The sequence below is a fragment of the Octopus bimaculoides genome, chromosome 7, assembly GCF_046866305.1.
Source record: "Octopus bimaculoides isolate indiv1 chromosome 7, ASM4686630v1, whole genome shotgun sequence".
NCBI lineage: Eukaryota > Metazoa > Mollusca > Cephalopoda > Octopoda > Octopodidae > Octopus > Octopus bimaculoides.
In genome coordinates, this window is record NC_142934.1 from 24,589,233 (window position 1) to 24,611,579 (window position 22,347).

The 22,347-nt window shown below is 35.5% G+C and overlaps 3 protein-coding genes across 8 annotated transcripts in view; 2 read left to right on the plus strand and 1 right to left on the minus strand.

Moving 5' to 3' along the window:
* LOC106881333 (uncharacterized) overlaps positions 1-5,059 on the minus strand; it is a 19,693-nt gene extending 14,634 nt beyond the window's left edge. For 3 of the 5 annotated variants that reach the window (XM_052969372.2, XM_052969371.2, XM_052969370.2), the window contains exons 1-2: positions 3,275-5,059; positions 993-1,149 (exon numbers count right to left, since the gene is read on the minus strand). The gene's annotated coding sequence lies outside the window, so the exon portion shown is untranslated. The remainder of the gene's footprint in view (positions 1-992; positions 1,150-3,274) is intronic. The other 2 variants (XM_052969375.2, XM_052969373.2) reach the window with 1 other exon arrangement.
* LOC149134622 (uncharacterized) overlaps positions 1-22,345 on the plus strand; it is a 51,125-nt gene extending 28,780 nt beyond the window's left edge. The window contains exons 1-3 of one of the 2 annotated variants that reach the window (XM_089355848.1): positions 5,477-5,696; positions 8,711-10,461; positions 22,192-22,345. In XM_089355848.1, the coding sequence (XP_089211974.1) occupies positions 9,060-10,364 (1,305 nt within the window). In that variant the 5' untranslated portion in view covers positions 5,477-5,696; positions 8,711-9,059 and the 3' untranslated portion in view covers positions 10,365-10,461; positions 22,192-22,345. Of the gene's footprint in view, positions 1-5,476; positions 5,697-8,710; positions 10,462-22,191 lie in introns of those variants that run through there. The other variant, XM_089355849.1, reaches the window with a different exon arrangement.
* The window catches only part of LOC106871973 (uncharacterized), a 28,244-nt gene continuing 23,087 nt past the window's right edge, over positions 17,191-22,347 (plus strand). Inside the window, exon 1 of the mRNA XM_089355893.1 lies at positions 17,191-17,324. The gene's annotated coding sequence lies outside the window, so the exon portion shown is untranslated. The remainder of the gene's footprint in view (positions 17,325-22,347) is intronic.

A 22,347-nucleotide genomic window follows, 5' to 3' on the forward strand; every position in this document is an offset into this window, starting at 1 on the left:
AACAGAGCGACCAGCTATCCGAGTTGACAGTACCATGGTAGATAAAGCAATTAAGAGTATGAAGACAGGGAAAGCCCCTGGTCTATCAGGAATCGCTGCAGAGATGCTCAAAATATCTGGCAGTGTCGGCTATAGCCTAGTCTCCCGTATAGTTAAACAGGTGATACACGAAGGAGTCATACCCGATGACTAGTGTAGCAGCACCATAGTCAACTGCTACAAAGGTAAAGGTGATGCTTTAGATACAAATAATTACAGAGGTATCAAGTTGTTGGAACAGGTAATGAAAGTCACGGAGAGATCATAGCCCAACTAATTAGGGAGAGAGTCAGTTTAGATGAGATGCAGTTTGGGTTCATGCTAGGGAAAAGAACCACTGATGCTGATGAATACCAGCCTGATGACATAGTCAACAAAGGGAGTTGAAGAAGTAATTAACTGAACCCTCTATCCAAATATTTATTGATCTTGTTCCATTCTTTGTAACAATTTTTATTCTTGTAACTTTTCGTAACTATTATAAATGTTATCATTATTATAACTATTCTTCAAATTGAATATTCATTAGGAGCTGCCACACATGCAAGTTTGTTAATATTGTTAGCAACAGTTTGTTTTATGTCATGTGTGGTCCAAAAGGCCTTCTTTTCTTCCTCCCATCACACTCCTTTCATGCACTTATCCCCTCTTCCTTCTCCTTCAACGGTATTCTTTTGAACTAGTGTATACGAAGGCTGTCTTTCGTCTTATATTTTTGCCAAATAATGCCTATGAATGGGACCAGCGAATTTCTTCATGGAACTGGGTTTTATGTTCAGATAATTGATGCCTGCCAATCTAATAGAACATGTGTACAATATATCAGGCATTAAACCAAATACGCTTTGTGTGTACCTTATATATATGTATATGATGTATGTTTATGAAAAGATGGGAAAGGTGATTAGGTAAGTGAGGCAAAATGAGTAAATTCTGACTTCTTTTCTCCTTACCTGTTTGAACCTATTGCATTGCAGCATCATTTTGCACTGTTGCATCATCTTCAGAAGTAAAAATTGGTCAGCATAGTTGTTATTGAAGTTGAGAGAGCTTGAAACATAGTCAGCTGACAGGTGCATTTTTTTCAAGAAATTTTTCTTCAGCTTTGACCTGATTGTAATTAAAATTGCTAATAAAATATCTGGATAATTTTTGACGTTTAACAATCAACATTCATTTGTCTTTTGGATGCCAAATCAATTTTTTCCCACGCTAATGAGTAATGTGCGTGTGCATACCCGACAGAGTGTAAGTATCTTGAAAGAAAAGTTGAACATAAGAAGCATCAGCTGTGGTGTGCAAGAGAGACGATTGCGCTGGTATGGACATGTGGCGAGAATGGACGAGGATAGCTGCGTGAAAAAGTGCCACACCCTAACAGTTGCGGGAACCCGTGGAAGAGGTAGGCCCAGGTAGACCTGGGCTAAGGTGGTGAGGCAAGACCTGCGAACATTGGGCCTCACCGAGGCGATGACTTCTGACCAAGACCTTTGGAAATATGCTGTGCGTGAGAAGACCCGGCAAGCCAAGTGAGACCTAAATCCAAGGCCTCTGCCAGCCCACTTATGCATACCTTTCCTTCTTTGGACACTAAACTTTGCTTGCGAAGACCTGTTGAGGCAAGCGAAATTGAAACCGAACTAAATTCGACGACTGGCACCCATGCCAACGTCGTCTCCTTCATTGGACATGAAATTCAGCTTGCGAAGACTTATTGGAGCAAGCGAAAGCAAAATCGGGATGGTACCTGTGCCTGGCATCACCTTTCTGGCACTTGTGCCCATGGCATGTGTAATGGACTTTCAAGCAAAATCGTTGCCAGTGCCCCTGGACTGGCTCTTGTGCGGGTGGCACGTAAAAGCACCCACTACACTCTCAGAGTGGTTGGCGTTAGGAAGGGCATCCAGCTGTAGAAACTCTGCCAAATCAGATTGGAGCCTGGTGTAGCCATCTGGTTTCACCAGTCCTCAGTCAAATCGTCCAACCCATGCTAGCATGGAAAGCCGACGTTAAACGAGGATGATGATGATGAATGTCTGATTTGTTCATTTTCAATTTTCAAAAAAGTTATGTCTAAAGTGAGGCAAAATAGATAATGACTAATTTTAACAACTACTTCTGTTTAATAAGCATAGTGCATAAACATATCAGGAAGAGAGGCACTCCAGCAGATCATGAAGAAACTATAGAGAAAGCTTGTGACATGATACCTAAAGGTGTATCAACCTATCATGCTGCAACTACAACTAATGTCCCATATGAGAAACTTCAAAGACGAGTCAACAGTATCTACCACTCTGAATGAATTGACAATGGACGTTTTGTTCGTGTGATTTCGAAGAAAGAGGAGGAAGACAGTCAATACACTCTTGCTTTCATCTAGGTTAGTTTGGCCATGTGGAACACAGGAAATTCAGAAAATAGATGTATCTAGACACAGCTGAGAAAAAAAAACCGTTTTAAAGAATAATGGACTGTGGGAAAAACTGCTTGACCAAGGCTCACAAGGAGAACCTTTCGACAGAAACACTAGCAAAGTTTTTTTATGCTGGTAGAAGATGTTTTTTAAGAAGCTGAAATTTCTAATGACCCAAATACTGGTAGACGGAACTTTAAAGCTTAAAGTGACTTTAATACAAACCCAGCTCAACGAAAACTTTAATTCACTATCGATTTTTCTGATGTCTAAGGATAGATGTTGATGTGCGAGTGTTTTTTCAAATGTAATTCAGGAAAAGTAAAAAGGCAAATTTATTTTACATTGTCATACTCATTTTGCCCCACTTAATCTCTCTTTTGTATGCTCAAAGAGTTTTCTGAAAGTGTTCTGAAGATGTTATAGTTTTTAATGCATTCAGAGAAGGTCGTTTGTAAAATGCAGTATTACTCATTGTGCCCCGCACATCTCCTACAGAAAAGTGAGAACAATAACAAACTATGTCGTTGGAGTGGAACACGAGATAAAAACATGGAACAAGAGTGGATGAAAAAATAATAGAAGGGGAAGAGTTTGAAAGAGCTAGAATAAAAATAGAGTCCCTGAAAATTAGATTAACTTTGGTATTTCAATGAACATCAAAGAGCATGAAGAGGTAAAAGAAAACGGGATTTGTAGGGAACAGACATGGTGTAGATGAAATAGAAATGTAAATAGGAGAGGTTTTATATAAATGCAGAAATATATTAATGTATTATATAAATGTAGAAATATATTAAATCTATAGATGATACTTACATAATGAAATGAGTGATGTACTGAAGTAGCGATGAGGACATTGGTAAATTCAGCAGAACTTTCAACTACTTCTTACAAGACATCTTAAATTTCTTCTTCTGGTTATTAAATAATCAATTTTTTATGTTAATTTGTGATTACTAGTACAGTCTAAATAAGTTAATAGAAAGAATACTATATCTACAATATTTATAAATATAATGGCGAGTGAAGGTAGACATACCGGAAGTCACTGATAACGTTCGAAGAATGGACTTCCAATCACTGGAGAGTTCTTTACAAATTGTGGTGATTGTGTTTTTAGTGTCCTAACATTTATCAAGTATTCTCTCGTCTTTACCATCTATATTAAAACAAATTAAATTTTCCACTTTGTCCTTTTTTTATTCCTCTTGTTTAATCCCAAGTCAGCCCTGATCCAGTGTTTTCATAAAGGACAGTTGATTGGCAGATTGTTCGTCTAGGAACTAAAGATAGGAGAGTCAATCTACCAGCTATTTTCATTCAATTTTCAGATAGTGTATATTGAGGACGGAATTAATCTGTGTGCACCCTTGATGCTGTTTATTTCTACGTCTGATGCAATAGACTTAAGTTCAAAAATGCCAAATGTAGACCACGTGTATTTGTTTACGTTTATGAACAAGATTGTCGCTTGCCATAAAGAATTTTTATTTTTTACTTATGTAGGGGCGGGGTATTTTGAAGTCGGCGCAAAAGCGAAAGAGAGAGACTGACAGACAGAGAGAGAAAGAGCGATTGAATCAGGGAAGTTATCTTTCGAAGTCTGCGTAAAGCCGAGGAATTGATGTGTGTGTTTGATGGGATGTACGAAACAGAAAGTGTGGCGTATATGTGAAGTTGTTTTGTTAGTGTGTTTGAAGAGACAGAGAGAGCAGTGGTGCTGGAGTGTGTGTGTGTGATGGAAGAGAGAGAGATAACTGAAATTTATTCACTTTTGTAGAGAGTAGTTGACAGAAAAAAGAGAGAGAAAGAGGTTATGTATGTATGAATTTATGTATATGTGAATGGCTTCAGTGACATGCACACACACACACATACGTTCATACACCTATTGCATACATGTTTTTTGTACGCATACATGTTCATGTGCGTGTGTATTTACATTTTTAGTGAGTGATTGATAGAGAAAGAGAGAGGGGGGGTTGTTACGCATGTATGTATGTAAGTGTGAATGGCTTCAGTCACACACACACGCAAAAATACATACGTACGTACACCTATTGCATACATGTTTTTTGTACGCATACATGTTCATGTGCGTGTAAGGGAGAGAGAGAGGGGGGTATTATTTTTGTTTCTGCTTGTTGTTTCTCTCTTCCTCTCTCTCTCAAATACATACACATCAATTCCTCTGCTTCACGTGAACTTCAAAAGATAACTTCCTTGATCCAATCGCTCTCTCTCTCTCTCTCTCTCTCTCTCTCTCTCTTTCGCTTTTACGCGCCACCTTCAAGACTTCCCCACATAAGTAAAAAATAAAATTAATTAATTTAAAAAATACTAGAAAAGAGGGCTGAGTTAAATAGAATTAAAATAAAATACATTTCTTGCAAACTAGAGAAATCTGTGGTTACTTATCATGCTCGAAATAGTAGCCAATTCTTCTTTGTCACAATCTTAGGTTATTTATAACAGGACACATATCACTGAAAAAAAAAAGGGAACGATCTTGACAGGAATTAGTTTTGATTTTATAGTTGTGCTATATGGAAGACTTTTGATTTTAAACCTGTTGGAACGCAGTAGAATTATTGCTCTAAACAACAACTATGTTGAAGATCGTCTATAAATTTATTGGGCAAAACATGAAGACGAAGTAACTAGAGATGCCCTGAAATAGTGAGATTTGAGAGTGAATGAGAGGATGTTTCCTGGGGCTAAATAACAGTGCTACAGAGTTTTCTTTCTATGTAATAATTTATTCGGTCGCGATTCCAAGTTTCTCACATGAATTTCGAAGGAGCAAAAAAATAATAAAATAAATAAATAAATAAATATACAACGCAATGCTCTAACTTTAAACAGATCCTTTCAATTTTACTGCATTTACTTTTACCGACGCTCTTCTACACACTTTCTCTGATACAAGTTCTGAATATCTACTATATAGAACTCTCTATTAGTTAGAGGTAGGGTTTTACCACACAAGTACTGACGCTTTCGATATGTCAACTTCAGTCTTCTCTGTATTTATAAATTGTATAGATATTTTATTTTTTGTTTACATATATTTATACTTTGTTAGTAATAACTAATTAACTGCTGTGATTAACTTAAGAGATTGTTCATTAACCAAACAAAGACAATAGAGATATCTTGTAAAAAGTAGTTCTGTCTATTAATTTCAAGTTTTGCCGTTTCAGTACATCTTTCTGTCATCTTATAACTACATTGCTTTGTAAGTAATATTTATATATAATTTACAGTTCTTTTATACTAAACTTCTTTTATATTTACATTTCTACGTCAGTTACATCATTCCTGCTCCCTGTTGTTTTATGTTTTATCTCCTCATGTTTACTTCATTCTCTAATTTTTTGCTTTTAAAATTTAGTTGTTTTTATTTAAGGATTTGTTTTCATTTCTTTTAATTCTGTTTTCTCTTTGTTTTATAATCATACATCAGACATTTGCATGTCAACGAGAAATTCAAAAGTGCAATCAATTGATTACTACATTCCATAATATCAAATTTGTCTTTGTTTAATATTTGCATTAGCTACGGGAAAAAAAATACCAGTGGAGAGTAGGGTATAATGGATAAGTGGGACATAATGAGTCATTTGCCAGATTTCCATCATTTTTTGTCAACTCCAAACCAGAAAGTATGATGTAGCAGCTATTATGGATTGTATCATCCCTCCTGCTATTAATATAAATGTATCTTCCTGTTGACTCCTTTTCAAGTTCCTCAGTCACTAGACCAACCAACTTTTCATTGTCAAGTAAAACTTCGCGGCACTGCAAGAAGTATTGCAAATTTGAATTTCTTGTACCATAAGTATGTTCGGAGTATCCTATGTTATGTCGGATAAAGGAAATCATCATCATCATCGTTTAACGTCCGCTTTCCATGCTAGCATGGGTTGGACGACTTGACTGAGGACTGGTGAAACCGGATGGCAACACCAGGCTCCAATCTAAATTTGGCAGTTTCTACAGCTGGATGCCCTTCCTAACGCCAACCACTCAGAGAGTGTAGTGAAATATCATTGGAAATTCTGAAATTCAAGGTAATTCAAAAATGAGGTATAATGGACCACTTAAGATATAGCGCATACGTTTCTATAAATAGAAGAAAAGAAGACTTAAGTCTTCCACAACCTACACATTTGTGCCAGTATCTGAACGTGTTTCAGCAGCATTGTTTCATGTAATTAGTGATATTTACACAGAATCAAAGGGTGGTAAGGTGATTACATCGTTATTCCAGGAGGCAAAACGGAAGTAAAAATAAGTCATTCATCTTGTTATGATAATGTGTTTCATGGAAAATATGCTCTCTCAAATGACAATCTCATTGGAGACTTCCATGGAGTAGGCCTCTGGCCTGTAGATTGAGCTGCTGTTAATGACAAGTTGGCATCCTTCAAGAGCCAGAGCACAGGCTTTCTTCAAGTTTCACTGAATCATCATTTAATTGCTTGAAAAAGCTATTATATGAAGCAAACAATTTAAGCCATTGCCCCTGAAAAATCAGCTGAAACCAGAATTAGAGTCACTGACTCTAACGAGAAGAGGCAGTGTGTCCAAACTTCCTATGGAAGCCCTAACATTTATGAGGTTGTCAAGTGGTTTAAGATTGAGGCAGAAGAGTATGCAGCAAAACATGCACCAAAAAAGCATTGGAAGTCTAAGAGTGGAAAGAAGGAGGGTCACTTGTTACAAAATGGCAGAAAACATGTAGTGCAGAGTGTTACAATAGTGATAATGGCCATGATAGTGTAAATTATTTGAAAGATGAGGATGCTGAGTGCTCCATCTGTAAGAGATTCTGGAGCAGATACAAAGGCAGGAAGAATGAAGTTTGGTTGCTGTGTGACCTTTGTGATGATTATGTCTACCCATATATATTCAAAGAGCAACAGATGTTAACTAAGATTTCTGTGAGAAGTGTACAGCTTAACCTGGACTACATGTGCTATATGGAAGACTTTGTTGTGATTGATTTAACATTCAAAGTGACTGTTGTTCTGTAAACATGGTGGTTGTTTTTTTTATATTTTGTTGAAAATTGAATTTATTTAACTTGGTTAGATTAAGAGTTTTTTAGTCCTGTGTTTGTGCTTGTTTGCTATCTACTATCGTGTACTCAGTATATTTTATTGTGTCAACAGTACCAGTGAGGTTGCCTTGTACCCCATAAGGTTAAGACTCCTCACTACTCTGTCATTTCCATTTATCTGAGGCATAAGAAAGTAGTATCCTCACAAACACAGGAAAATATGGAAGAAAAATCACATCCTTGTGATAAATGTGGCAAGTTATACATAACTAGAAAGAATTTAATTCAACATAAATTAAGCCACTCAGTCTCCAAATTGTACCACTGTGAAGTCTGTGATAAAAGATTTACTAGAAACAGTTTGTTAACATGCCACAAACGTATTCACACAAGAAAGAAACTGTCAGAAGAATGAGTGTGAGTGAAGAGTGTAAGAGCATGAAGGAAGAAACAGAGGTGTGGGTAGTGGTCAGTAGACGGATGGAAGTTACATGATTGTTTAGAAAAGAAATTAGTGGCAGCTACATAATTATTAGTGTGGGAGATTAATTGTATGGTGATGATGATGATGATATATATATATATATATATATATATATATATATATATATATATATATATATGATGGACTCTCCTGTCAGTTTTGACGTATAAGGATCTGACTACCTACACTTTCTTTGTCAGTTATGATTATGTTGAATGTAACATTTGAGTCTTGTCAATGATTTGCAAAGAAGCTTGCAGCTGTTGCAAGTATGAGGATTATGGGTAAGTGCAGGTGGTATATTTGCAGCTGCTTTTCTCCTTTGGCTTGCACCCCTCTTAATGCTGGGTGTAACAAAGTCTCTTATACCATTTTGCCATGACACATACATGCATGCATGTGTGTGTGTGTATAAAAATGAGGATTTATCTAGGGGAAATAACTAATGTAAGTGAATTTCAATACAGGGTGGAATGTTTCAGTGTAAAAGAGGAATCAGTTTTCAAGACTGTCTTCATTCTAAGATTCATGACTATAGTCCTTACCCAGATTCACCAGAACTCTATACCAGAATGTCTTTTCTCTGTAAACATTTTCTGACTCTTCCTTGCCATTCTAACTTTCAGTATATGTGGTCAAATATTTTCTCTCCAGTAATCATAATTTTGCTGTCTCTTATGTCTTGTGTTCTTTTTAATTTCAGGTTATCTGCTGATATTGAGATAAAAATCTTACACTAAAGATGATCAACATATTTATCAACATATGAAAACTGATGCTAGCTGTATTTGCAGTGTTTGGTTGAATGTGTGTCACATTGTTTGCAAAAATTCTTACACAAATGTATAACAATTAAACTTGGAAGATTGACCATGAAATTTTAGCTGTATGTACTTTCGTAGCTGTACTTTCTTCTTAATTGAAGCAAATTTCACAATCCTATAGTTACTGATTATTAATTACAAAATAAATCCACTTGCAGTTTCTTAATAAAAACCACCATGCTTTAAATACAACCAGCACAAAAAGAATGTATAGATTAAAACAAAGTTATGAATAAGAAAGTAGTATCCTCACAGACACAGGAAAATATGGAAGAAAAATCACATCCTTGTGATATATGTGGCAAGTTATACATAACTAGAAAGAATTTAATTCAACATAAATTAAGCCACTCAGTCTCCAAATTGTACCACTGTGAAGTCTGCGATAAAAGATTTACTAGAAACAGTTTGTTAACACGCCACAAACATATTCACACAGGAGAGAGACCATATCATTGTGATATCTGTGGCGAAAGATTTTCTAGAAGTAGCAATTTGTCTCGACACAAACTTATTCATACTGGAGAGAAACTACACCACTGTGATATTTGTGGTAAGACATTCTCTGATAGTGGTATATTGTCTTCCCATAAACGTGTTCATACAGGAGAGAAACCATATCCCTGTAATATTTGTGGTAAAGCATTCTCTCAGAGTAATGTCCTATCTACCCACAAACGTATCCATACTGGAGAGAAACCATACCTTTGCAATATTTGTGGTAAAACATTTTCCCAAAGTGGTAGTTTGTCTTCCCACAAACATATTCACACAGGAGAGAAACCCTATCAGTGTAATATTTGTGGTAAAACATTCTCTAGAAACAGTAACCTATATTCTCACAAACGTAATCACACTGGTGATAACCCATATAAATGTGATGTTTGTGGCAACACATTTTCTCTAAGTCGTGACTTATCTTCCCACAAACGTATTCACACAGGAGAGAAACCATATCACTGTGATATCTGTGGTAAAACATTCTCTCAAAGTGGTAATTTATCTCAACACAAGCATATCCACACAGGAGAGAAACCATACCATTGTAATATTTGTGGTAAAACATTCTCTCAGAAAGGTAATTTATATCAACACAAACTTATCCACACAGGTGAGAAACCATACCACTGTGATATCTGTGGTAAAAGATTCTCTCAGAATGCTATTTTATCTAAACACAAACGTATTCATACAGGTGAGAAACCATATGAGTGTGATGTCTGTAGTAAAGCATTCTCTAACAATAGTAGTGTGTCTCGGCACAAACGTATTCACACAGGAGAGAAACCATTCTACTGTGATATATGTGGTAAAACTTTCACTCGGAGTGGTAGTTTAGCAACCCATCAATATGTTCACATTGGAGAGAAACCATATCACTGTGATATCTGTGGTCAAACATTTTCTACAAATAGAAATATATTAAGTCACAAACGTATCCACACAGGTGAAAAACCATATCACTGCCATATCTGTGGCAAAACATTCTCTAACAGTGGTACTTTATCTCGACATAAACATATTCATATGTGAGAGAAATATACAACCAATTTTACAGTATATTTTCTGGAAATGATTAATTACCTAGACCATGTTATGTTAAATCAAGAAGAAATCACTGATATTTGAGGTAAAACTTTTCTATGATTCATCCAACATATTTGAATTTATTTATGTACATTTATGGACATTAGTTTGAAATAAATGATCAGAAGATTTCCACATGGAATGTAAGTGAGTGTCTTTGAACCAAGATAAACAGTTGTAACTTTGTAAAAATCAAATGCAAATGAATTATATTACTTCTAGATAATGCTGTTGAGTTAGTGGAAGAACTGAACATCCATAGAGCACAAAACATTTAATATGACACATGTTACAATATTGTTAGGAGTAAAAATAAATAGAAAAGGCGTAACAATGCAGAAATATATATAAAGTGAGGATGTGTTATCCATTTAATAATTGAGCACTAAGTAGGTGACTCAGTCAAATCTTGAGTGGTGTAAATATAAATTTGTATTTCTGTATTAAGGAATATTAGTTTTGGTTTGGTTACTTATGTTATGCTTCCATGACAGTGGCACTTATCCACAATTATCACATGATATCAAGAGAAGGAGACATGCACACAATGAGTTTCTTTCAGTTTCTGTCCACTAGATCCACTCACAAGGCTTTGGTTAGCTTAGGGCTGAAGTAAAAGACACTCGACCAAAGTGCCTCATAGTGGGATTGAACCCAAAACTATGTGATTATGAGGCAAACTTCTTTATCCTGCAGATCCACACATACATATCTCTATTACATGCAACAGTAGTAGTATTAGATTAAAACAACCATCTATGTAACATGCTTTATGTAAATTGTTGAATCACAAATTTACTACAGTATTTGAAGGTAATATTTCTTATGGATTTACTGTCTTTAAAAACACAATATATATATTGGAAGGAGGCAAAAATCAGACTAGCAGCAGCTAGTAAGAATGCTAGATGCATTTCTGTTTCGTTGGGCATTGTCATTAGCATACTCAGAGTCAGCCACATGCTTAGACAAAATGTATCACTGCTAATATATAAAGAAACTGAATAAATATTTGTTAATGCTGTGAATAACTGCCCTGCTGAATAAAAATGTTATATGTAATAGAAGTAATAGATTAAAACATACATCCTTAAATTATATTTTATGTACATATATTGAAGAAGGACAAGCTTATTGCAGTATTCTGCAGATATCATCTTTTATGAATATGATGTGTTTATCTTTAGACAAGTATTGTTGTATATTTGCCTTTCAATTATGTATTTTTGTTAAGTATGATACATAAATGAAAATATACATATAAAGTTTTAAAACTGAAACAGTACTTGTCTTACTACTTTAGTTTCATGCCACTGTAATCTTCATATATGCATATATGAATAACTATGACATAAAACATGAGTGATTGAAACAAGTCCTTAACCATGTTATTCAAGCAAGACCTAAACTATACCCTGACAAAGCAGAAGTTGGTAAAGATGAAGTCTGCTATCCTGATCATGCATTTCTTATCATATTAATTCTAATCCAGAATGAGCGCAAGCAGTTATTAAAATGCATCAATCAGAAAATAAGCCAAGCATACATAGATATTTGAGAATGGTCATGTATTTTGCAAAATTTATTTCTAATTTTTCAGCACCATTATATCAGCTTGCCTAAGATGACACCAAATTCACATGCGATGACACACAAGAAGTGTTTTTAAATCATTTTATATATCTTGTTTCTTAAGATGGGAGATGTCAATATACTGAGCTACTTCCTTTCAATAGTGGGATTTTTTATTATTGTTGTTTATGGGAAGGATTACCTAAATAACAAAGCTTATAAACAAAATCATTTTAAGCGGGTGGTGGTTTTAATAATGTAGGGGTTTGTGTATGCAGGGGCTGGGTTTTTTTCAATTTGTTTTGGGGTTGGCACTGTAACAGAGGGAGTGGGACTTCTTGTTTTTGTAGGGGTAGGTGAATTTGCAAGGGTGGTGATTTTTTTGTTTTCTGAGGAGCCTGGTGTCTGCGGTGGTTTCTTCTCAGTACAGTCAGCCTGATTGTGGTCCTTTTTACCACAGGCGTAACAGGTGGGCTTTCTGCCCTCGACCTGTACCCTAAGGGCCACATTCTTGCCCACGAGCACCCTCTCGGGCAGAACCTGAAGGTCCTCCTATGTCCCCTTTATTATGACAGTAATGATCCGCCCAAGCCAATCTTGAGGGACAGAGCATGTTACCTCTAGAATTTTAATTTTGTCCGCCCTGTTATACAACAGGGTGACTACTATCTCAACAGGGTCCACTTCGGGTGGCACTTCTGCAATCTTGACCCAGGACGTCCTACATCCCATGTAGGTCAGCAGAAGCACCACCTCCTTGGTTTTTAGGGGACACACGGAATGCCTGCGGGCCACCTCTTCCCCTGAGAAATGGACCTCCACAGTGCCGTATGCCCGTCCCCTGGTGACGTACACTATGTCCCTCCAAATCAGGGACAGGCATTTTTCGTGAATAATCTCAACAGACATTATTCTGTTGAAATTAATTAAACAAAAAATAAATATAAGTATTGGTTTCCCACAAAACTGGGAAACCTATCAAAAAAATTTTGTTTCCTCTCCAAAGAAGACAGCAGCTCAAAAATACAGTCCAAATCCCACCCCCGTTCGGGGGAGGGACACAAAAATTAGTCTAGAAAGACTATATGCAGTCACGGAAAAAATATAAGTCAAACAAAGCCACAATGGCCAACAAACACAGTTCAACAATGACAAATTATAAAATTATTCCCCGGTTTTACTGGGGAACAAGACAGTTCAACAACAAATCTTCAAGAAGTCCAATAGGTAATCCAATAACACGAAGCAACAATAACAGCACAGCAAAATACTTACCGACAAGAAAAACACATCCACACCATAGTAAGGTAAGCAAGCATCTTATCACAACCATGCCTGCACCTATTATATATATATAAAACTAGATGTGTGTATTTTTCCTTTGTTAACAATTAACATGGAAAGAATAGATAAATAGTTACCTGGGTAGCAAAAAATCACACAAGTATAAAGGTTGTAACTCCTTGTTTTTAAAGGTAGAAACTCCGGGTTTACGTGAAATATTTTGTATAATATATATAAATAAATAGAGTTAAATGCATCACGATATAGACCTCCATTTATGTTTGGGAACTGTTCTGCCATTTCAAAAAGTATATATATGCAGACTAAATCAGCTATTTGTGCTGAATAAGAACTTCCCATTGTAACATCAAAACCATTTGGTGTGTCTTTACAGACCCACAACTTATTGTCAAATTTTATGATAGATTTTCTGGCTGTTAACACAACATTAATTTCTTCCCTGGTGAGATCAGCTTTGTTATGAGCAAGCCAAAGTACCTTAAGTACTATTGGGTTGATGGATGAATAAAAACTAGAAATATCAAACTGGATAAACTTAATGCCCTCCTTATTAGTAATAGAACTAAATCAGTTGACGACTTGGAATGAATTGGACCATAAAGTAAGTTTTAATTTTTTAATTAATGTAGGAACATATTTATCTAATATATTTTTACTAAGTACACCAATGTCAGAGCTAGAAGGGCAGATAAGTCTTAAGGATGGGTTATCAAAAAAATTTTGTTTATGATCTTTCAAAATAAACTGAGGTTGCTTAGGATCAAGTGGTTCCGTCTTCATTTGTAAGTTATACTACTCTATAATTTTCATAGCCTCAATGTTGGCTTTCTTGAGTACACTTTTATCGGTAATTCTATAGTTTTTTTTTAAATTTCCTTTTTAAGCAATTCCAAATAATAGTCCTTGTTACGTTTGTACAGGTTTCCCGTTTTATCCAACTGAACCAGCATACTCTCCATGGTATTAATTTCCTTTGTGATATTGTGAAGATACCTCAAATGTTTATTTCTTAACGGTGATTGGTGAAATTTTACATTTCTCACAATGGACCAAAGATCCTCAAACTGTTTCAATCTTGGGTTAGGTGGAGGACTATTTTTAGATTTAAATAATTTGTTAAATTCAGATGTTATATCATTAGTGTGTTGTTGAGTGTCCTTGTCAAAGAAAAAAGCGAACCATCTGATACAGTTGGTAAAGGAATTTATCTTATTAACGAGTTGTTTAAGGAAAGCATTCTTTGGTGGAATGGGTATATCCTTCAGAGATGCGTTAATATTAAATAACTCCATATGCTGTAACTATTTTGTTGGCAGGTTATAAGGAAACTTGGCTGAAGTATATATATATAAAAATCTCCTTGTAAACATCATTACAGAGCGTGCATACCGATGTAAACATTGGCTGAAACACACCTTTAGATCATATAAGTGATATCTATCATTATATATAATTCAAACATTAATTTTCTTCTTACATTTCACATTCAACAGATATATCTTTTTCCAAGTTTATATGGTTTTATTTAATTTACATATAATTATATACTTCTCATTTATTTATTTTTTCTTTCCTTCACCCCTCCTCTCTCTATACGCTACCTTCGATGTTATATCCTCTAACATTTTTTCGAAACAAACTTATTAGCATTCAGTTAATCACTATACATATCCATTATTTTCTGTTAAAATGTCTTATTGATGAGTTTCATTTCTTCATTTTCCTGAAGAGAAGATTACATTGTTTTGCTCCATTTTATTCCTTTGGAATAATACCAGTGATATTTTCGAAACATGTGTCAGAAGTAAAAGAATTTGAATAACACCTGTGTTTAGTTCTATAATAAATAGTAAATAATATATATATAGTGTTTGTGTGTATATATATATACATACAAGAGGAAAAAATGGAAAACAGGACAAGTAAACACAGAGAAAGGATCCTTCATCAATTGTCAGCTGCCTATCTATTCCTCATATATATAGAGAGGGGGGGGCATAATTAGTAAGATTTACTGCATTTTTGACTTTCAGAAAAAAAATTTTTTTTACATATGTTCACTACCTCACAGTAACTATATCAGCTAAGCAAATGACTTCTAAATGCATTAAAACCTCTATATAAGGAGGTGTCGGGGTGCTGAAAAGTTCCTGGCTTTAAAGGTATTGCAAAAACCCTGGTTAGAGGCCCAAACTTCCGAGTTCTTTTACAAAACTTAGAAAATATGAAGCATCACTGCAATAAGTGTGTGAATCTGAGACAGGAATATGTTGAATAAAATCATAATTAACTGATCCTCCTGTATTTTCTTTTACCCAAAGCCAGGAAGCTTTCAGCACCCATTCTTAACATAATCTGAACACTATTTCAGAAAATGATCTGTTCTTTTAAGCATATGAAAGACAAATTTAGCTGGGGCAAAATGAGCAAGACAAGACAAGGTAAATTTGTCTCTTCAGTTCTCCAGAATTACATTTGATAAAAGGCTCAGACACATCAACATCCATCCTTAGACATCAGACAGAGGAGAAATGCAACAAAACTATTAATATTGGGGTCAAATTGACAGAGAATCATGGAAAATGGCACAATATGAAATCAACAAAACTCAACTAAATCTAAAATCTGAACATAAATATTTTCTATAACTTTTTCATGATCTGTTGGAGTGACTCTCGTTTTGATGTAGTTATGCACCGTGCAATTAAAGAGAAGAAACTGAAATTAATCATGACTCATTTTGCACCATTTTAGATACCATTTTTTGAAAATGATCAAATTAGACATTAGTGTGGGAAAAATTGACTTAGAATCCAACAGAGAAAAGAATATTGATTGTTACAGATATCTTATTAGCAACCTCAACCTCAATTACCATCGTGTCGAAGTTGAGGAAAAATATCATGAAAGGTGGTCTCTGCCACCTGACTATATTTTAAACTCTCTCAACTTCAACAACACCTGTAACGATCAATTTTTTTTTTATTTCCAAAGATGCTGCAATGCTTACAAATGAATTTCAAAGTGGGAGGGAGGAAATAACATGAAATCAAAAATAACTCATTTCGCTCCAGTTATCAAATTTTACCCCCGCCTATATGTCTGTCTGTATGTATGTATGCATGCATTATAGTCTCCTTTCTTTGATTTCATGTGATAGTTGTAATTGAACGTTGCCATCATGCAAGCGGCGTCTTTTGTTACCAAATCTTCTAGCTCTGATCATCAGGAAAAATTACCTTACTTGGAAACTACTAAGTGTTATCTACCTCCGCAAATCCCGTCTGACCCATGCATGAATGCACAAGTGGACATTAAGCATTGACGATGCTGATGATATAAAATTATATGTATACACGACGCATACTTGTATGAGTACTGCCGACTTTGAAGTGATGGATGTACGCAGTTTGTATGATACTATATACTTAGATAATGGTGTTGTACCAGATATGATTCGCGTTGAACTGTACGAACACAAGTGATATTGTGTTCAGCAAGCGTGAACATTATGAGTTGTGCGAATGTTTTTTTTTTTTTTTGTTTATTTTACTCTCTTGGTTCTGTTGTAAGTTCATATTTTCTATTTCGCATTTGATTTTACTTATATTTTTTCAGCACACCAAAATAATTTTTAACTGCGTGTCGAGGAGAGATGAAATATGTATTAATTGTAGTGAATAAATTAATATCGCAGCAGAATAATTTATGTCACTGACTCGAGTTTTTGCTAAAGTTGACAATATAATTACTTCCCCTGACAATTTCCCTTTTTCCCTTCACTTCCTGCTATTGTTTGACGCAAATCTATGTTATTTTGACAGGCTCATATAACAGCTGCCATTTAAGCGATAGAATAGGATATAGTAGGTTGATAACGAACTGTGTATGAAATAGATACGGCATTTTTTTTATTATTTTGTACACCTAGAAATGGAAATTAATATTTGCTTTTGAAGCTATCATTGTCCCTCATAGTTTCTCACCACTTGTGTATATATTACATGTTCTTCCTTGGATCTATAATACGTAAGTATTATTTGTATAATATTGAAAACATGTCCCGCTAATACATGTGTTTGTTATATATTCTATAGTAAGATAAAAGAAAGTGAAGAAAATATGTCAATTACGAAAGTAAAATGTTTTTGTTTAAAGTAAAGATGATTTTGTTTCTTTTTTCGCCACTTCGTAATTTTAATTCTAAGCTCATGCCTTTATTCCCACATTATCACTTGACCTGCTAGAAATAATAATCAAATCGCATCCTCATTAGAAAAGGTAAAACGCATTTTATTAAATAGTCTTAGTTGGATACAGTATACCTGAAAAAAAAGACGAACGAAAGGCTGTCAGAATAGAAGTGACCAAGTGCTAAACAAGGAAACTTTGGACAAAATAGTTTTCATGCGATTATTGAAAGCATATCACTTTCAAACTGAAAGTGTCGCGTCTCGGAGATAATGATCCAAAGCAATCGTTGAATTGATTGAAGGATAGACGCGCCATTTCATATACCCACCCGTATCGCTTCCTTTGCGGAAAGAAAAATATATATTCTGTTTTAAATCACAATAACGTCGCATCCACTCACACAAATATTAATGTTTACAACAAATATATTTTAATAAAACAATATTATAGCCTCATAATAACGAAATTACATATGTGTGTATACAACTATTCCTTTTAACCATTCCTGATAATTGTTGGGGTTGGTTCTTAACATCTGGTGCGAAACCAATAGATATTTTCGCTATTATGTGTTAATATTGTATTTTATCAATAATAATAATATACGTTTTCTTTTTCTGACTAATAGATTTTCAGACAACTTTCAGGCTCCCCACTTGATGTATCGTATATCGCCATAGGAATCTTTTGATGCGTGCTCAAAAGCTACTGACCCTGGCAGTGCGCTCTTAGTCTTTAAAGACATGGTATTGAAAAATGCATGTTTTTACCATTCTAATTGTGTATCCTCAGATATTTCAGAAAGAATATCCCAAGGTCATACTATTCCTTTTAACCATTTACGATGATTGCCGGGTTCTCAACTCCTGGTATGCCACCAATAGCTAATTTGGGTATTAAGAGGCCATATCACTTTTATTATTATTTCATCCTTTCGCGGTCGATAAATTAAGTACCAGTGAAACACTGTGGTCGATGTAATCGACTAGTTCCCTTCCACAAAATTTCAGGCCTTGTACCTATAGTAGAAAAGGTTATTATTATTAATAATAATAACTGTAAACCCTTTGTGGGAAATAAAGAAATCATTACTATTATCGTTAGGCGGCGAGCTGGCAGACTCGTAGCGGTATTTCGCCCGTTGCTACGTTCTAAGTTCAAATTCCTCCGAGGTCGACTTTATCTTTCATCTTTTTGGGGTCAATAAATAACAAAAATGAACAAATTTGGGAGAGAATGGGCGGGGGGAGGAGGGTGTCTTTCCAAATTAAGTATCAGTAAAACACTGGAGTTGATAGAATCTACGGCATAACTACAGATTCCTGCCCCCTCCCCCCCCCCCCGACTTTGGATGATCGTAACCGTTTTGTGCGTTTATGCATCCGTAGATTTCTACTGAAGCAGCTGGCAATGAAGCTGTCACCAGAAAACTCGTTATGCTAAAAATAACAGCTAAAGGTCTAAACGTTTCTAACAGAAAGACATTAAATAGAATAATTCCCTGTTTGAACTTTTTTGATTACATATATATATTTGTGGGGGGGGGGGCTAGAAATCTACGAATGCATGAACGGAGAAACTGAAACAAATATAAACAACTTGTTCCGAAACACCCTCGAGTGGAGAACGGGCCTCAAAAGTAACCCCCAATTATTTTCCACCCAAATTCCTATGTTCTCGGAATCTACATAGTCCGAGGTATATTTGTAGAAAATTTCATTAAAAAATATTTATTTTCTTGAAAGTTAAGACGAATTGAAGTGGATGCCGGTGAATTTTCCGAAATTCCCCACCCCACCCCTCCTAAAACACTTTCCCCCAAAAGTTTTGTATATACGGAATCTACATGATATAACACATATTCAAAGAAAATTGCATTAAAAAGTATCCATTTTTCTGAAAGTTATGATCATCCAAAGTCGGGGGAGGGACAGGAATCAGTAATGCCGAATCCACTAGTACCCTCCCCAACAATTTCGGACCTTGTATCAATAGTAAAAAAGATCATTATCGTTAGGCGGCGAGCTGGACTAAGTGCTTAGCAGTATTTCGCCCGTCGCTACGTTCTGAGGTCGACTTTACCTTTTCAGACTTACTTTTGTACTTCACTATAAAATATTTTTTTTAAATATTAGACATAGTGGAAAATTGATTTCCTACCATGTCTCATAATGATGAGAAAGTCATAAAAATTAAGAATTTCTATTACAAAATCTTCATTTCTATATTATGTATATTCATGTCTCATTTTGCCTAACGTCAGAGCCTAAATTACCTAACCTTGAGACATGAATATACATAATACAGAAGTTTTCTTAATGTTTATGACTTTCTCATCATTATTATTATAAGACATGGTAGGGAAATCAATTTCCCACCATACTCTTTACTCTTTTACTTGTTTCAGTCATTTGACTGCCGCCATGCTAGAGCACCGCCTTTAGTCAAGCAAATCGATCCCAGGACTTATTCTTTGTAAGCCTAGTACTTATTCTATCATTCTCTTTTACCAAACCGCTAAGTTACGGGGACATAAACACGCCAGCATCGGTTGTCAAGTGATGTTGGGGGGACAAACGCAAACACACACACCTACATATATATATATATATATATATATATATATATATATATATACACATATATACGTCGGGCTTCTTTCAGTTTCCATCTACCAAATCCACTCACAAGGCTTTGGTCGGCTTGAGGCTATAGTAGAAGACACGCAGTGGGACTGAACCCAGAACCATGTGGTTCGTAAGCAAGTTACTTACCACACAGCCACTCCTATGCCATGTCTAATATTTAAAAAAAAAATTTTATGGGTTGGTTCAAAAGGAAGTCTTTCCGCATTCCATCAGGGTTGATAAAATAAGTACCAGTTGAACACTAGGGTCGATGTAATCGACTAATCCCCATCTCCCCTAAACTACTCTTGTAGCAAAAATTTGAAATAATTATTATTATTATCGTTAGGGCAGCAAGCTGGCAAAATCATTAGCCTGCCAAACAAAATGCTGAGTGGTATTTCATCCGTCTTTACGTTCACAGTTCAATTCTGCCATGGTCAATTTTGCCTTTCATCCTTTCAAGGCCGATAAATTAAGTACCAGTGAAACACTGTGGTTGATGTAATTGACTGGTCCCTCCCCCAAAATTTCAGGCCTTGTGCCTATAGTAGAAATTACTATTATTATTGTTAGCACGCTAGACAAAATCCTTAGCGGCATATTGTCCATCTTTATGTTCTGAGTTAAAATCTCGCCAGGGTTGGCTTTGCCTTTCGTCCTTTCAGGATTGATAACAGTAGTTAATCACTGGAGCTGATATAATCAACTGAACCCCTCCCCCAAAACTGCTGGCTTTGTGCCAAAATTTGAACTGCCTTAGTGAAGGTGGAGGTATTGTTTTCAGTCGTTTGTTTGTACATGGACAAGCTATTTCAAGAACTGCTGGATAGATTCAAATGAAACTTTCAGGGATGTTTGGCCTTGTGATTGGCACGAAGTGATTAGATTTTGAGATTGATCTGGTTCCAAGGATTCTGGATTATTTTTCCTGTTTTTTTACTTAATTTTTGAGAGCAATTGGGTTCAATTTTAGTATTCTCATTTGTGAGAGCAGTCGAATTTATTTCAGATATTCTCATTTTAAAAATCGTCTTTGGCTAATCGTTGAGAGGACATTGGTGTTTCCTTGGCGGAGGTTTGCGCTCTCTGAGTGCTCTTGTTATTATTGGTTTACTTCTTTGTTCTGGCAGATTCTGTGAGAGTGGGCAGCAGCCTGCTGTCAGAGGTTTCACAGGGTCTTTTTCCACACATTATAGGCTTTGATATTTGGTTGTTAATTATTGTGGGAGACATTCAACATCCAAATACCAATCTCAAAATCCTAGCTATCCCCAACAGAGCAGTTTTGGGGGCTTGCTCTGCTCTCGTGTCAATTCTGATTTCTTTGACATATTTCTCGAACTTGGTTGTTAATGCTCTGAAATGACAGACACTCTCCTCATAATCCACATTCTTGCAATTTCATCTTTTAGTAGTCTGTACTTTTCAATCTTTCTACTTATTTATCACTTATGCGTGAATTTCCAGGTATTGCAATATCTATGATCTTGGTTTCCCTTTTTCTTTTATCTACAATATTTGTTCTCCAATCCTTGATCAGGGAGTCACATTGGTTTGTATAATCCCACAGTATCTTATGTTCCTTGTTCTCGGTGACTCTTGGTTCATGTTTGTACCATTTCCGTGCTCCGTTCAGGCTGTACCTCTCACATGACTTCCAGTGGATGAACTTAGCCATGTTATTGTGCCACCTTTTGTAGTGCTTTTGGGCCAGCTTGCTACACTCACTCACAATATGTGAGATTGTTTTGTTTCTGCTGCCACACCTCCTACAAAGGGACAATTTGCTACTCTTATCTATTCGGGACTTGATGTAATTAGTGCATCCTTTTCGATCACTTTTTCTTAGCCATCTCTAAGTGTTGATCTTACCTTTCTCTGAGGTGTTGCCCATGCATTGGTTTCATTTTCCAGTTGTTTACTCTTTGTTCTTCATTTTGTTTTTTAAATGTTTGTGGGTGCATCACATTTTTGGTAGATTTGAAACCATTATTTTTGGTTAAATATCTTCTCTCTATCACCCTTTTTGTTGACATTTAATTGTCTCTTATGATACCATCTCTGTATTTCAGGTTATCTGATAATACTGATGTGACAATTTCTGACACAAGACACATCAACTGACTAATGAAGAATATGAAAGACTGAAGAATGACTTCGTGAAGTTAACATGTGACAGAGATTATCTAACTTCTCCGAAATGTTTTAAAGTTAATTGGAAATATATG